The following is a 17,203-nucleotide window of genomic DNA, read 5'->3' on the forward strand; positions in this document are numbered from 1 at the left end:
TGTGTCTTTCCCACTTGGGCACTTTCCTGGCCCGGAAACCCTTCTGTAGTGCCAGCCGCCTTCCACAGCCCTCAGCTCTGTGGCCTGGAGCTTCATCACCTGGGCTCTACACTGCACTGCACCTCAGCCTTCTTCCCCTCTAGCTGCCTCTGCTGCTCCTCCCTCATCCATGCCAGCACCTGGATTGGGTGCCCCCTCCCCCTGCATTTTGACTGAGGGACAGGCCGGACCCTGCCTGGCCTTGAAATCAAGCCTTGGTCTTAGTGATTTCTCTGGGAAGCTGGAGAAAGGCTGAAATAATTGAGTTTACCTATAACCACATGGCCAGATGCCACGCTCTGAAGCCCAAAGCCACAGCTTTGGCACACCAGGCTGCCCAGAGGAGAGGAAAGCAGGTCCCCCAGGAACCTCGGGGACACAGGAGTGTGGAGACTCGACACTGGGCACTCATGCTCCACTCTTGCCAGCCCGGCCTATTTGCCCTCATTCTCCTGCACACATCCTAGCAAGAGGCTCATAATTCCGGCCACCTTGGTGGAGGCAAGAAAAAAGGCAAAGGAAGAGGCAACAGGATGGGCAGAAAGAACCAGCCCTAGCCCTTCCTGGCTTTGACATTTCCAGGCTGGAGCGTACAGAGACCCTGACCACGTTTTTTTCTCCCACATCTGCACACATCTGTTCAGGAAGCACCCTGGTTTCTGGAGACTCACTCTCTCTACAGAGATCATGGCAGGGAGCCCGCTTGTCACGCTGGGCCCCAGATGGCATGGGCTGAGGTGCCCCCCACTGAAAGCAGTTTCCCACCCTCCTGGAAGCCCCCTTACCGGTCACAACGGGGTATGTCTGCGTGCCCGACACGTTGCTGCCCAGCTCGGGGTTGGTGGATGCAGATAGACTCGACTTGACTTCATCAAGCCCAGGGGTCAGGGCTGGGAGGGAGTACTCGTTCCCCTGGGAGGAGAGAGAAAAGAGACAGCTCACTATTGACGTACACATGTGGAGAGAGGGCTTGGTGTGCAGATGGGGAGGAGGAACGGGGAGCCCTCCCAGATGGGGTGGAAGGAGATGGCCAGGCAGAGGGCGGGGAGTGTGGGAGGGGCGGGCTCGATGGATGATGGAGAGTTGTGTGTGGGTGGGGGCAGACCTGACTCTGGGAAGCTGAGGTGCAGCCTGTACATTCTCGGTGGGTATCCCAGCACCCTTTACATCTCTGTACCATCTCTTGTCTAAGAAGCCCCAAAGGCGGGGTTTAGCAGTGGGAATCCCCCTGCTGAGAGGCAAGCGGTGTTTTAAGGTCCCCCAGGGGTAGGGAATCTTGGGGAGGAGGGGCAAACCTTGACATGATGGCAGAGGCAGTAGCTGGGGGAAGGGCCTAGTGGGGCCTCGAGCCTGGCACTGCTGGGCTGGCTGACCGGGTGCTGGAGCCCCTTTTTAAAAAACAAACAAAGACTGCCTCACGGGCCCCTCGCTCTCTGCCTGTGCACTGGGGTATGAAATTGGGGAGGGGGAGAGTCCACATGGCTAACAGAAGGGTGGGAGGGGGCCAGTCATTGACTCTGAAAGGGTGTCCTGCCTGAAACACTCGGGTAATTGCCTTTTTATTGCAGCCACCGCCAAGCCAGACCCCAGAGCTGGGCTGACCAGGAGCCCGCACGAAGCAGGAAAAGTTGCTCTGATTAATATTACGTTAAATTAAAACTGATTTTCTGCTCTTTCGGGTCCGTTTTTTTCCCTTCCGCTTCCTGGCCCCCCCAGAGGGCCCCCTCCCCTCCCTGGCTGGACAGGATTGCCTCGTCATTTCCAATTCCTTCTCGTATTGATCTTCCTGTAGAAATCAGTTTTGTAATTAGCTGCAAATTAGGCCTTCTACTGGGGGTGAAGCTGCCCCCTGATTTATCACCAGAGTAATTCGCTGTGATCGGAGAGAAATTAAAATGCACTCAGTTAGGCTTCGGATTTGCTTTATGGGCCCTGCTCCGAGTTTCAGGGGGAAAATGACTGTGCTGGTTTTTAATAGTCTAATGAAAGTAAATAAAGGTTATTCATTGTAATGCAGCCGGGGACTCGGGGAGGGTGCACCAAGCCGCCTGCCTCTGCCGGCTCCTCCTTTGTTGGTTTATGGCTCAGGGCACCTTAAAAAGACGTTTGATTTTTGTTTTATGAAGACAAACAGCTTACGGGATAAAAGGACGGGCGGGGAGAAAGGCGAATGGCTGGGAGCTGTTGGAGTCCTAGAGTGGAACCGCGCTGTGCGGTCTGTGTGGTTGCGCTGGTGCGTGTGCGTGCGGGTGTGTGCCCGAGTGTGCACACATGGCAGGCTGTGCTGTGCTGAGGCTGTGGGCCTGGCCTGGGCTTTAGTGTGGGGGGGATGGGTGTGTGCTCACGCGTCGGAGTGTGTGCACAGGGGGCTGTCCTGGTGTGTGCGTGGAGGCGGGTGTGGAAGTGCGCTGAGCTGGTGGTCTGTGGGACGTGCACACCTACTGGCTGATGGGCTGTGCTATGAGTCCTGTGGGCTGGGCGGCGGGTGGGCAGCAAGCAGGTGGGTGGCGGTGGTCCGTGAACACGTGCACACAGGTGAATGGGAGCAGTTAGGAGATGTGTTTCTATGCCGTGTGATGTGCTGGTGTGTTGTGGGCTGCATCCCATGCTGTGTGTTCTGGGTTGCTCTTCATCTGTGGGAAGTATTGGGTCTGAGGGGTAGGCTGTCAGGAGGCAGGCACAGCGGGCTCACCTCCTGACGCCCCAGGCTTACTCAGACTTTCTGTAGGACCCTAGGTGCATTTAGGCAAGGGACGTTCCTGAGTGCTCTATGCCAGAAGCACAGAATGGCAGGGCTGGAAACGACCTGTCAGATCATCTGTCCAAGCCCTTCATTCTACAGACAGGGAAACAGGATAGAACTGAAACTGAAATGGGATTAAGATTTACCTACAGCCATACTCACGCCCAGAACTCACCCTTTCTAACTACCATATACTATGACGATTTTCTTAGCTCTGCTCTAATGTCCCTGTGTGAGCATGTTCACACAGCGCACCCAAAGGCAGCACACACGATGCTGGGTGTGCGTGTGGCTGACCCACGTGTGCACGTCCTCCAGAGGCCTTGCTCTGCCCAGTCCCTTTCCACTTCTGCAAGCAGAAAGCTCCTTCCTCACCTGCTCTGATTTGATGTGCTCTGATGCCTGGAAGACGTCAGGGTAGGAAGGACGCTCAAAGACCCGATCCAAAGCTTCTAGCTGCTGCTGGGTGAAGGTGTCAGCTCGCAAGTGCTTCCGCAAACTGTCCACGCCACTCTGGGAATCTCCATTGGGGACTGAGCCCTCAGACACATCTGGAGGACACAGGGACACTCGGGGCATGAGTGCAGGTCAGCAGAGGCACACAGTGGGCAAAGGTGACGGGCACCTGGCTCGGCCCCCAGGGCTTTGCACCCCTGCTGGGACCCCTTTTCCCCAGTTTTCAGGCTGGGAGGGGCTGGCTCAGGGGCTGGCCATGCCTCAGAGACCTGGCTGAGAGAGCCAGAGCCCCTGAATGTCCTGGGAAGAGAAAGGGAAGCTGTCACAACTCGGGGGCATGGGAAGGACTAGGCAGAGGCGGTGGAGCCAGAGGGATTCCCAGGGGCCATCTCCCCAGGGCACGTCTCCCCTGAGCCCCTTCTGTCCCCCCCCCCCCGGCCTGGATTGGCCTGGGGAAGGAGCTGGGTGTCTTGGGCCAGCATTACCCAGCCTGTGGAGAATTGAACTCGGCTCTGAGATGAATTTCAGTTCCACTGACTCCAAGGGTGGAAAATCATCAAATCTCCGAGGCTGAGTATAACATGGAGACTGGGTGAAGTAATTAACTTCACCACTGAGGGAGGAGGGACTCAGGGCCCAGCTGAGGCACTCTGCTTGCGTTGGGCCAGGCCTGAGACTGGAGCAGACAGCAAGTGGCACGTGAGTCATGAAATGCAACTTGGGCAGAGACTGAAGACTGGGTCCCTGTAGATGCTGCTGTGCCCGGGCCACCCTCCTCAGCTTGTCCCTGACCTGGACTCTGGCGAGGCTCCGCCAGAGGCCAGCTCCTTGGCCGCCTGGTTCCTCCTGCAGTCTCTACAGGAAGCTGAGACTCGCCCCATGTATGAAAAGCCACGGTGGTGCCACAAAGTGCCTGCTCCCTGGGGCTGTAGGCCAGTCCTGTCTGTGTACTGCTCTCCCCAGGCCTCCCACCACTCTGCTACCCTTCCCTCCCTGGACCTGCCCTCTATCCCGGTCCACTGGGGTTTTCAGAGTCCACAGCGGGCCAAGTACCTGCTGTGCCTACACTCCCTGACCCCACACCCTGCAACTTCCCGGGCTCAAAGCTGGGTCCTCCCAGCCACAGCTTGGCCACTCCTTGGCTTCCCTAGCCCAAGACCAGCTGGGGAGCCTTGGGCCTGGGGCCAGCCCATGCTGTAGGCCCCAGGGTGTTCCTCTGGGACTGTTATATATATCAGTTTATAGGTGATTATACGATATGATATAATCAATATTGCATTATATACAGTAACACTGTACAGTATCATTCAGGAGAGCATGGAAAATATTACGTATTGATTAACCTCAACCTGCAGCCATCCTCTCTTGCTGGCCTCCCAGATGGAGCAAGGGGGTCTGCTTTCCTAATGGGACTTCCTGTCTTCACTCGATCCTGGAGGGGGTGGGAGAGCAAAGAAAGGGTGTGTGTGTGTGTGTGTGTGTGCGTGTGTGTGTGTGTGTGACAGAGAGAGAGAGAGAGAGAGAGAGAGAGAGAGAGAGAGAGAGAGAGAATGGAGACCAGGATCATGTCTGAGGTGGACAGACAGACACAGGGACAGCCTTGATGATATTTCTATGTTCCCTATGTTCCTAAGGCCACAAGACTTGGTTGTTGTGTTTTTTTCTGTGTAAGCTTCTGGAATGATTTTCTGTCTTAGAGGCAGTGTATGCATCTCTCTATATGAGTTAGGGTGTGACATATTTATTTTTCCCTTTTGTGTATTTTCTGTATATATGCATTTCTACACGAATAAACATCCAGATAGATAAGTGTCTGGGAATGTGTGACAGTCCAGGAACCTTTCTGAAAAGGTGCGTGTGTACGTGTGTGACTGCATGGGGAGTGTGAGCCCACGTCCCCCCATGTTTCTTCTGTGCCTGCTTCTCTCTCAAGGATGTACCATCATCTTAATGCTACCCCTTGGGGCTATTTGCATGTTTTATTGTGTCTAATTCTCTCTTGCTGGAGTCCTCCTACCTTTTTGGGAAGCACTTCTGTCAGAGCAGAGGGAGACAGCAAGTGTCTTTGTGTGTGGTTACTGCAGTGTCACCAATGAGTCCTGGCAAGTAAAGTGCATTTGTCTGCGAACATGGGCTCACATGTTATGTGCATGGGTGTGTGCGTATGTGTGGTGAGACTCATACTATGCCTCTGTGTAAATTTGTGTATATGCCTGTGTGTGGCTTGGCCCAGCCCGTGTGTGTGTGTGTGTGTGTGTGTGTGTAGGGGCTGAACTGAAGCTTTGTCCTCAGGTCACTGGCTGGAGGAGTCTCTCTTCCTTCATTTATTCAGGGGCTCTTCAGATCTTGACAAATCTGTCACTCTAAATTTGCGAGAGATTATGGTGCTCTCTCCCCAGCCCACAGAGAGGTGATATATGATATCTGCTGCCCCTATTGATTGCCTGATCTGGTGGCAGAGGCCGGCGAAATGAACTTGAAATGAACATCATGCCTCAACTCATTGTGCGTATAATACACTACTTAATCCCACATTTTTCAGCCGCTATGGAATTCAATTGATCAGTCATGTTCCACTGATAGCACTGTTTTAGGGGTTATTGCTGCTCCCTCCACTCACGGACCTTTTTATTTATTTATTTATTTTTTGTATACTCAGGGCCTGGTGATAAAACAGGTTACAGAGGCAGCGATGGAAAGGGGGAGGGAGGAAGGAAAGGCAAAAGGATGGCTGCTACTGGAAGAGGTGGCCGAGGGTCCAGGGAAAGGGAGGAAGAGGAGAGGGAAGGTGGGTGGGGCAAGGAAGAGACAGAAGGTGCTAGAGGAGCAGAAAAGCAAACTAGTCTGATGCAAGCAGGAGAGAATCGCCAAGGGAGGCTGCAGGAGGCTTGAGGAAACTCCTCAAAGGAGAAGGAAGGTGATAGGGAGGTAGGAAAGGCAGCAGTCATGATGAATGGCGAAGGAGCACAAAGAAAGTTCTGGGGAACAGGGAGGACATCCACAGGGGCAGGGAGACGGCAGTGGCATTACTGGTGGGGGACAGGGAGGCAGTGTCCCCCAAATCAGCCAGAGGGCCCACAGGCTCTCCCAGGCTCTCCCCAGAGGCCAGGGTGGTGCCCTTCCCTCAGCTAGAGAAGGAAGGGAGGAGTGAAGGCAAGGAGGAAGGGCGGGAAGGGAGTGAGGGAAGGAGGCCGGGAGAAGCCTGGGCTCAGAGGTCAAAGGAGGAGAAGCTCAGGGAAGAAGGAAGCCCAGAGGCAGAGGCAGGGCAGAAAGGGAGAGAGGAAGAAAGGGAAGAAGCTTCCTACACCAGACGCCTCAGGAAGCACAGGCTGGGCTGAGGGCCCTTGCTACAGGAATAACCCAGCTGGTTCTGCTTTCCCGGAAGCCTGTGTATCCAGTGAGGACGGTAGCCCGGGGCCTGGATGGGGGTGGGGTTGGAGGGTAGAGGTTGGAGGAGGAAAGAAGAAGAGAGTAGAGGAAGAGCAAAAAAGAAAAAAGAACATGGAAGAAGAGAATTGAAAAGGAAGAGAAAACGAAGCTGTTGTCAGTACCACCCACTTGCAGGGACCTACTCAGGAGATGGAGAGAGAGGGCTGCGGGGGGGCGGGTGCTTCCCAAGGTAGAGTCTCAGCGGTGGCAGCAAGGGAGAGGGATGGAGCTGGGCTATGAGACACTGCCAGGCCCAGGCACTGAAGGGCTCTCTGGCAGAGCTGGGCTAACATGGAGGAAGAGGCAGAAACAACTCCTGATCTGGGCTGCAGAGTGAGTAGCAAGGAAAGTAATTAGATAGCACCCACCCCCTTGTGCCAAGGAGCCAGGCTGGGAGTTCCCTGTGGGCAGGAACCATGACCGGTGCATCCCTGTAGATCCAGTGCCAGGCATGGAGCTGGGCACAGACTTGATACTCAGTGGATGAATGAGTGAATGAATGAATGAATGAACGAGGCTCTCCTGGGTGGCATTCAAAGCCAGACTACTGGCAGAAGGCCTCTGGACCAGCCACCTGGCTGGCTTAGCATCCCAGGACACCCAGTTACCTGTCAGGCAAGTCCCACACATCCTTAGCTGTCAGAGGATATGGGAAGACCCACGACAGGCCCCTGGGTAGACTCATGCCCCTTCTTCACCTGCCCCACTGCTTGTTAGCTTCCAACAGCATTGACTCTGGTCCACAGAGGCCCTTCCCACTCTCACCAACACCTTCCTGCCCACCTGTGGTACTTCTACCCAAGGACAGAGCACACCGTGTTGCCAGTTAAGAGTGAAACTTAACCTTGGAGCTGCAGAACTGCCATCCAAGGCAGCTGGCAGAGGCTGCTTGAGAACTGGGCCCAGAGATGGCCCCTATGTTGGACTCACCACACCACGGCCCTGGTCGCAAAGAGTAGGATAAAGTGGGTCTATCTGTTCATTCTTGGTTCCAGGGAAGGCCTTTCCTAAATGACAGAGCAGGCCCTCAGCCTTCACCTTGATGGGAAAACCAGCCCCTACCTTGTCAGGGCTCCAAGAGGAGGGCTGGAGTATGATGCCGCATGTCCTGGACTTTCTGGAGCAGTTCTGATTTCCAATATTCTTTCCCACTCTCAGGCCACATTTTCAGATTGAGGTTGGAAAATGTGGCTGCGAAGGTTTAGTAAGACTTCCCAGAGCAAGGAAGATACCCTGTGCTCGTTGGTCCCATATGTGGAGGATTCGGTCCTGTTCTGTTGTCCCCGGCCAGCCACCATCCATTAGCAGCTCACAGTACTGTGAGCTTGTTGCATGCCATTTAACCCTCCCAACAACCCTGTGAGGTAGGTGCTGTGATACCTATTTTAAAGATAAGGAAACTGAGGCAAAGAGAGGTTAAGTAGCTTATCCAAGGCCATGCAGCTGGTAAATGACAGTTGGGATTTGAATTCAGGTCTGTTTGACTCCAGAGCCTGCTCTCCACATCATTTCACTCTGCTGCCCAGGTGCCAATCCCAGGGGACCCAGTTGAGGGCCACTTGGCCCCACCCAGGACACTGCATCCCTCCCAGCATCCCCCCTTTTCTACTTTGTACCCTCCCTACACTGAGGCTACCGCCTATGGCCCCTGAGCTGGCCGAGCCCAGACTGCCGAGAATGATGAGGGGACACCTGGTCCAAACTCCTCATTTTAAGGTAATGAAAACTAGCAGGGTGGGTGGTGAGGTGGGGGAGGGGAGGTGACCAGTCCAAGGTCACACAACTGAGTAGTAGGACCCTCAGAACTGGAGCCCATTCCAGGTGCTTTGTCCACTATGGCATGAGCCGTAGCATCTCTGAAGGAGAGTGAGCTACCCTAAGTCCTTTTCGGAATGAAGCAAGATATAAATACATTAATTAAATTAAACAAACTGCTGAGTTAAAACTTTGACGTAGATTATTCTCTCAAAGGGAACAAAGGTTCATATTGTCTTCTCCTCTGACCACTGCATATTTGCTTACAGTTAACAAAAGCTTTCATAGACCTTATGTTATTTGGGCTTTTTAACTACTCTCAAGGTAGCTAGGGATTATAATCCCCTTTTTACTGGTGAGGAAACTGAGGCTCAGAGTAAATGAAGTGCAGCATAAATGAGGGTAAGTGGCTAGGTCACGGGCATATCTACCAGGGAGCCTGGCACAGGGAAGATGCCCGTGGACAGTTGCGGCCTGAGCCCCAATGAGGAGCAGCAGCTGCCTGCCCAGCCCATGTGCAGAGCCTGGGATCCAGCGGTGGGGCCCTGATCTCCGTGCAAAAGAAGAGAATTGTAAAACCAAAGATCACCTTGGCTGGAAGGAGAGCCACCCACAGGGTAACAGTGATTACTCCCTGATCATGAGCAAATTCTTTTCTTCTCATCTAAGTTTTTCTATATGATCCAGGCCTTGTACAGGAAGCACATACCACTTCTAGAATCATTAATAAAAATGGCTTTTACTCCTCAACAAAAAGATGTGATTTCCTCATTCACTTAACCTTGTCACTCCCCATCCATTCCTGGGCCACCCTGGAGCAGAGCCCTACCTCCCACGCCTCTGACCCCAGGCCAGAGCCCTCTTGCTGGCCAATCATGAATAGGGCTGGCCAGTGAGGTCTCAGCAGCTTGGGGAGGGGGACAGGCACTGAACACCACGTATCAGGGATGAGGGCTAGAGACAAGGGACAAAACAGAAGTGTTCTGTCTTCCTTGTGTGTTGACACTGTACCTGAATCTCCAAAGCAGTCCCTACAAGGGACAAGAGAAATTCTCATGTGCTGACCAAAAGGTAGGTGGGGGTGATGGTAATAGAGAGAATGAAATAATGCCATTTCCTTGGTCAGAAAGCACCAAGGCTCATCAAAATCAAAGTGGAATGAATAGGGGCTGCCCGCCAAACCCCAAGAAGTAGGAATTAGGCATTTGAGAGAAATTCCTTTAAAGTATAGCAAAGAACTATATTAACTTCGGTTTTCCAAGCCCAAATACACACATCTACCCATCTATGGGGAAACTGACAATATTAGGGCTTCCACCTACACTCATTAAATCCATTCACTTTTAGGAGGTATTTACTATCGTTCTTATCTTTCAGATGAGAGGCAAAATTATTTGTTCAATATCCTCCAACTAGAAAGTAGGCAAAGGCTGGATTTGAACTCAGGAATGTCTGACTCCAAAGCCTTCTCCACTCTATCAAATTTGCCTTCCCTGTCAAAGATCATCATCACTGTCATGTACTGAGCACTAACTATGTACTAGGCAGGCTCCAGGTTCTTTATTACACATTATCTCTAATTCCCACGTAACACTTGCAGAAGAGCTACCATTAATCCAATGTTACAAAAGAAGAAACAAGCCGAGGGAGAGTGAAAAACGTGTGAGTGCTTCACACAGCTAACAAGGAGCAATCCCAGGGAAAGTCAGTCTCACTTCACCTGTAGACCAAAAATGACCTGAAAAAGTGATATAGGAAGAAAAGAGAAATGTGAGGAGGAAGTGGGGACAGTAGGTGATGGACCTCAGCCTCTAGGGGGCTTCGGGGAGCAGGAGGGGTCGGGGCGCTGATCCGGGTGGGAGCTCTTTGCTGCATCCCAGTCTGACCAGTGGCCTCTGCCCCCTCTCCCTGTCTTAGCTCCTCTAACGCCACCTTCCTCCTCTGAGGGGTTCACTCCCAGGCCGCCCCCAGTCTCCCCAGATGCCAGTTGTTGCAGTTTCAAACTCAATCGTTCTCCTCAGTGCTGAGGCAAATGGAGTCATTAATTACCTTCTATCGGCTGGGCTGAGTTCAGAATGCGATCAATATCCCCGCTTGTCATTCAGGGCAGCCTGCCTGTGCCGCTCCGGCCCCACCCCCACGGTGGCGCAGGACCGCGAGGTCTGGGCCGCCACCCTGGCCTCCTATCCGATTGAGAACGGGGGAGAGAGGTCGGGGATGCTGAGGAATGGGGCTGCTTTCCGGACTGGGAGAAGAGCGAGGATTAACAAAACGGGGAGGGGAGGGGGCAGAGGGGAGCGGGAAGGAGAAAGGAAAAGGAAGGAGCATGAGGGGCGAGGAGAGAAGGGCAGGAGACAGGAGAAGGAGGAGGGAGGAGGAGATGGGGGAGCCATGAGCTGGGAAGACGCTGATGCAAACACTGTCTGTCCAAGGAGGTGGGATGACATTCCCCACGGTCTCCTGTCCTTACACCGGACGATCCGTGGGACTGCCCTGGCCAGTCACCGCAAGCCACGCTCAAGAGGAGGGCATGAAGAAGTCCTTGGAAACCTGGCCCGAAGCTTTGGCTCTGAGCAAGACCAGCTTCTGCCCAGCCTTCCAGCCCCGGAGAACCTGCTAACCCTGACCAAGCCCTGCTTCTAAGCACTCCATGAGTTCACGATAGGGTGGAAGGCAGGGGCATGGCTACCTGCCTGCCTGACCTCAGTCTTACTGGGCCCATCTACACCCATGTGCCTCTGGGGACACTAACTACACTAGTGGCCCTAATGTGACACTGAACTAGGAGTATCATCTCCTGGGTTGAAATCCTAGTTTTGTCCCTCACGTGCTATGTGACCTTGGCCTAGTCCCTCGAGCTTTTCTGGACTGAGTTTCCTCAGATGAACACCAGAGGGTTGCTAGCTCCTACCTCAGCAGTGTTCACTTCTCTTTTCTCTGTGTTCCAGTAGACACCTATCCAAACCGCTGTTGTAGAAATAATAATAATAACTAAAATCGATCCAGCTCCTATAATGGTACCAGACACTATGCCTAACATAATCCACTGATTCAATCCTTACAGTAACAGTAGCTCACGTTAAGTGCTTACTCTAAGAATTTTACATATATTGACTTGTTTAATTTTCACCAGAACTTAAGCAGGAAGCTCCTATTATTATCCCCATTTATTTTGTAGGCGAAGAAATGGAAGTGAAGAGGTTCAGGAACTTTCCTGAGGTTACAGAGCTAACACGTGATGGAGCAGTCAGAAGCAAACCCAGACAATATGCCTCGGGCAGTTAAGCTCATAATCTGGAGAAACCAAGGGCTACACAGGCTATGTAACTCGCCCCGAAGTACTTATTCCAGCCAGTAAGTGGCAAAGCCAAGTTTAGAATCAGTATGTATCGTAGTTATTACTATCATTATTATTTTGGCCACATGGCGCGGCTTGTGAGAGCACAGGGTCCTAACCACTGGACCGCCAGGGAATTCCTACGTCGTTATTTTTTAATGTTTGTTTTCTTCACTAAACTGTGACTATTTTAAAGGCAGGGACCCATCTTTTTCATGTATGTAAACTTAGCCCAGGGCCTGACACATAGTAGGTGGCAAAAAATGTTGGCTGATTTGTTGCATAGAATTTCAAAAGCAAAGATTGATCCATTCTTTACTTGCCTTGCAGTTTACCTTTTAGAAGGAAAAAGAAGCAGTGTAGGACATTGCCACTCTGGATTCAGTGTTATCACATTTTATAGCTAGAAAGTATCATGGAGATAATTTAATCCGTTCCCTCTTAGAGATTTAAAAAGAAAAAAGAGGCTCAGAAAGGTTGAGTAATTTCCCCATGTCACACAGCTAGTCATCGTTAGGATACAGAGGTTTCTCAGACTCGTGCCCTTTTCCGCTACCCCAGGCTGCTTAATTCTGACCAAGAAAGAAAAAATTGATGAAAGGGAACTGTTGGGGATCTGGGGAGAAAGCACCCATGTCTAGAGGTGACAGTAGCAAAAGGAGGGGGCATTGCACAGAATCTGACTTGAGAAAAGCAAACTGCTATGTGTTGAGGGAAAGAATGGTTGTGTGATCCCATGGCAAGAGATTCTAGAAGGGAATATAATTCCATGAGGACAGGATGCTCTAAAAATGAAATTCTGCTGCTACAAGCTCAAATAATCAACCTGACAAAGTAAAGGGAGTGGGAGTGGGAGTGGGGGAAGGGTGGAAAGAGAGGGTCTTTAAGGGAAATCATTGTTGTTGCACATGAATAAGCTTTAAAATATGATGAGCCTAGATTTTAAAAGGACATGTACATGAAACAGTGGAACATTATGCAGCCATTAAAAAATCATGTTTTCAAAGAATATTTAATGATATGTGAAAATGGTCCTATATAATGTTAAGTGAAAAAAGCGAGACACAAGCTGTATATACAGTATAATTCCAATTTTGATTAAAATTATATATATATTTAATTATGTATACACAGGGAAAAAAAAGACTGTAAAGAATATGCCAAAATTCTAAATCTCATCACCAAAATTCTCTTGGTGATGAGATTATGGGTGATTTTTTAAAAAATTTATTGTATCCTCCAAATATTTTTACAATGAGCATACATTACACTTATTATCAGACAAAAGTTATTTTTTTTCCTCTTATAAAGGACACACACAACAGATGGAAGGAGGGGACCATAACCAGGGATGGATATGAGAGTAGCAGGAGCCTGTCAGGAAGACAAAAGCTCAGAACAAGCTGAAACAACAAAAAAGGGCCTTGGTAGCTACGTCTGGAGAAAGAACAAAAAGGAAGGCTAGCTTAAGCTCAGTGCTCAGGAAACGATGCAATGCTGAGAGAGAAGGCAGAACTTCTCAACCCCTGGCTTGACGTGGTCTTCTCCATCAAAGAAAAGGATCTTCAAAATGGGACCAGGAGGAGTTGCCCAGGTCAGGAGGAGGCCAGGCAGGTACCTCTTAACCGTTTCAATTGAGTTACCTCTCCCAGGCCCAGATAATTCATATATCAGAACTCAGGTGAGGCAGCGTGGTGGCTGGGGGGAGGTAGATAGCATCCTAAAGTTTTTGTTGATAATCCTTGAGTGGTCACAATGAAAGGGCAACACAGTGACAAAACCAATGCCATCGTGAAAAGGGGAGAAAGGTAAGCTTATGCAAACAACAGTCTAATACATTTAATATTAGGGTCTGGAAATCTTTTAGAAGAAATTATCATGCCCTTAATTTGTGGGCATTAGAAAAGAAAATGGTAATACTGTGGAGTCTGCATGCACTCCCCAAGAATAAGTGGTAGCACATTAACTAGTTATCAGTGCTTAGATCAAATGCCATCCCTACAAAGACTTCCTCAATTGCCCTGATGGGAAGCAACTGCCCCCCGCTTCTTGACATTTATCATAGCACTTTATACCTTGATCATAGATCTATCACATTCTGCTTGTGTAATGGTGTGCACATCTATCTCCCTACTAGATTAGAAGCTTCCTGAGGTCAGGGATTGTGTCCTTCCTATTTACCTTTGTAGATCAGTCCTGCTATGCTTTATCCATAGCAGACATTCAATTTTCTCATCAACTTATATTGGATTTTTAAAATTGATTGATTAAGGAAACACTGTGGGTATAGTGAATGGTAACAGAGAATTTCACAGAGAGTCTTCCTAACTTTATGGACAAGATGAAGGACAGTGAAATGGCTGATGGCTGTTGGGCTCAATGGTCCCTAAAGCACCCAGGTGGGACGTCTCCACTGGTGGGCCATGTGGCTTTCCTTTATTTTAAAGGAAAATAACTCTTTAAAAAAACTACTTGGGGGACTTCCCTGGTGGTCTGGTGGTAAAGAATCCACCTTCCAATGCAGGGGACATGGGTTCGATCCCTAGTCGGGGAACTAAGATCCCTTATGCCGCAGGGCAACTAAGCCCGCGGGTCCCAACTACTGAGCCCGTGTGCCTCAACTACAGAGCCCACGTGCTCTGGAGTCTGTGTGCCACAACTAGAGAGAAGCCCACACACCGCAACGGAGATCCTGCGCTTGGAAATGAAAGATCCCCCGTGCAACTAAGAAGATCCTGCGTGCTGCAACTAAGACCCGATGCAGCCAAATATTAAAAATAAAAAATAAAGTAAAATAAAAAAAAATAAATTTAAAAAATGAGTAGGAAATGTCGGACAAACAAGAAAAAAAAACTACTTGGATGATGACATCGAAGACATCCTTATGATCTTAATTGGGTGGAATTAAGAGCCCAAACCAACAAGATGAAATTCAACAGGGATAAATGGAATGCCCTATGTTTAGGTTTAAAAAAAATCAATTACACAAGTGTAGAATGGGGTAGACCTGGCTTGATAGCGATTGATGTGAAAAAGATCTCAAGGTTTTAGTTGACCACGAACTCAATATGAGTTTGAGTCTGACACGGCTGCTAAAAAATCGAATGTAATCTTAAGCTACATTATGGATGTAGAATCTCCAGGTGGAGAATGGCAGGCGTTCTACTGTACTTGGCTTTGGCTAGACTGTCTCTAGAGTTTAGTGTTCATTTAAGAAGGACTTTAACTGTCAAGAATGAATTCAGAGATGGGTAACCAGGATGGTGAAGGGCCTTCCACAAGCATAGGGACCACACCATGTGAGAAACTGAAATCCACTCAGGGCTCAGCCTGGTGTTAGGTGCTCAGTAAATCAGGTGGAATGAATGGAAGGGAGGGAGGGAGGGAGAAAAGAGGGGCTGTTGCGTGGAGATCTTTACCACCACTCTATGTGGCAAATGTTGTTATCTTATTTTAAAGATGAGGAAACAGATTCGGAGAGATCTGTCAAAGGTCCCAAGGCAAGCAAGGAGAGGAGATGGAGCCCAATCCAGACATCGGGATTCCAAGTCCCATCCTCTTCCCTCAATACCACGCTGACTCAGTATAAAGGCAGTGCTGCTAACAATGACAACTGTCCATCTATGTCCTATGTACAGGCAGGGGCTGTGACCTGTCAAACAGAACTGCTGGAGGGGAGAGTTCCATGTGAGTGGCAGATAAAACCAGATGACCTTTAAGAATCTGACTCTCTTGTCACCAGTCTTAGCCCAGCCACTGGCCTCCCTCCATAGGCGAGACAGCCCTGGAGACAGCCTGTCCAAATCTCAGCCAGTTCCAGCTTCAAGTCCCGTCTCCTGCCTGCTCTTCTAGCCACTTCCCTGGATTCCTACTGAACACTCAGCCACATGGTTCAGCGTTCAATTAACAGCTTATTGTCTGGTTTGGGATAGCCTTACCTCTTCATAGACTGTAAGTTCCATGAGATCCACAGCCTGGTTATTTGCTCCTCTTACACATCCTAACACAGTGGGAACTTGGGCCCACAAAGATCCCCAGAGAGGTCAGTGTAAGTTTTCTCAATATCCCACCTGTTTACACACTGAAGCAAAACCAGACTCTCAGCTCTCTGAAATGTTTTATGGGAAATCAGCCCAAGGACAGAGAGATGGCCTGAATGATCATTTAGGGCCCTCATATTTTCTAACCAACCAGGGGAGAAGAGGGATATATGGGGCAGACCTAGAACCCCAGAGAATTATATCCACACTGTCACTATACCCGTTTTGAATAAGTTAGCCCCCAGTTACCTGTAGAAAAGTGGGTCATGGGCACCTACTGCCAACATGCTGACAGCATGGTGGCTGTGACCCCTACGTGAAGAAGTAGAAGGGCGGCGAGCAGGGACAGATGGCGGAAGGGGAGCAAACAGGTAGTGGGGAGAGAGGACCGCTGCACAGAGGAAGGGGAGGGGTGAGCATTGGGTGGGTTTGGGTGAATTCCCCAGGGTGATCAACCTTCCTGGCTGAGAGCATACGCTGAGCCTTCCTGCTGGCCTGCAGGCAGAGGCTGGGGCTCTGGGCGCACTGGCCGCTGGTGGGGAAGGAGGGCTGGCTGAGGGTCTGTCTGAGGGGGACCTGAGTCCTCCTTCAGCCCTGTCTGGGCTCTCAGGAGGGGCTTCGGCCTTCTGCCTGGGGCCGGGCTCCAGCTGGGGCCAGAACGAGTTAGAAACCTCTCTGGAGCCAGAAGGGAAGGGGCCTTTGTTAGCTCAAAGGACACAAGCAAGGCGAAAAATTACATACCAGGCCGCTCTAAGTATGCTTGTTTAGAGAAACTGCTTGCATTTATGAAGTCTTTGGTGCGGAAAGCAGGGTTGCAAATGACTGCATCAGAGCGACAGTAAAGGCCATTAATTTCCTGTTATGTTTTCCTGTGTTGGGGGCTTTATTAATTTAATTTTACACTGTCGAACAACAGCGAGAGCTGACACTGCCACACCGCCATGGCTGGGGTTTTCTTTTTGTGTGTGTAGCAAAGCTTTGCCTGACATGCAAATCAACGCTATTACTGGAACCAATAAAGATGTGTGGAGGGAAAAGGGGAGGGATGAGGAGGGGGAGGGAGGGAAGGAAGGAGGGAGGAAGAGAGGAAAGAGGAGAGAAAAAGCAAAAGCCATCCCTGGGCAGTTTCTGCCTCCCTCCATGCCTTGTGTCTCCTGGCTTCCCAGAGCATCCTCCACAATCAATTTCCAGCCATCCTTCCCCTTCCCTTGTACCCTCTCCTGCTTGACTCTCTGCCTTCAGATGACTCTACCTCTGTTTTCCTGCTCTGTCCCAGCTCCTGGAAGAACCTGAATAGGGACACGGAGTTCTCAGGAAAAGGTGGGAGGTAGGCTTCTCCCCACTGCCCGTCCCCAGCTCAGGCGTTTCATGGAAGCACCGGGGCAGGAGATGGATGTTGCCACC

General features: G+C 50.6%; 1 protein-coding gene across 1 annotated transcript; it reads right to left on the bottom strand.

The window, feature by feature from the left end:
* Window positions 1-710: 710 nt before the first annotated feature.
* On the bottom strand, window positions 711-3,604 carry LOC114898277 (paired box protein Pax-2-like; the record flags this gene model as incomplete). The annotated part of the gene is made up of 2 exons (XM_029227931.1): window positions 3,158-3,604; window positions 711-951 (listed from the first exon to the last, which is right to left on the bottom strand). Coding segments are annotated over exons 1-2 (445 nt in total), but the record flags the coding sequence as incomplete, so codon positions are not given.
* Between the last annotated feature and the right edge of the window lie 13,599 nt (window positions 3,605-17,203).

This window comes from Monodon monoceros, unplaced genomic scaffold, assembly GCF_005190385.1.
Source record: "Monodon monoceros isolate NGI ecotype Baffin Bay Population unplaced genomic scaffold, NGI_Narwhal_1 Contig1196_ctg1, whole genome shotgun sequence".
NCBI lineage: Eukaryota > Metazoa > Chordata > Mammalia > Artiodactyla > Monodontidae > Monodon > Monodon monoceros.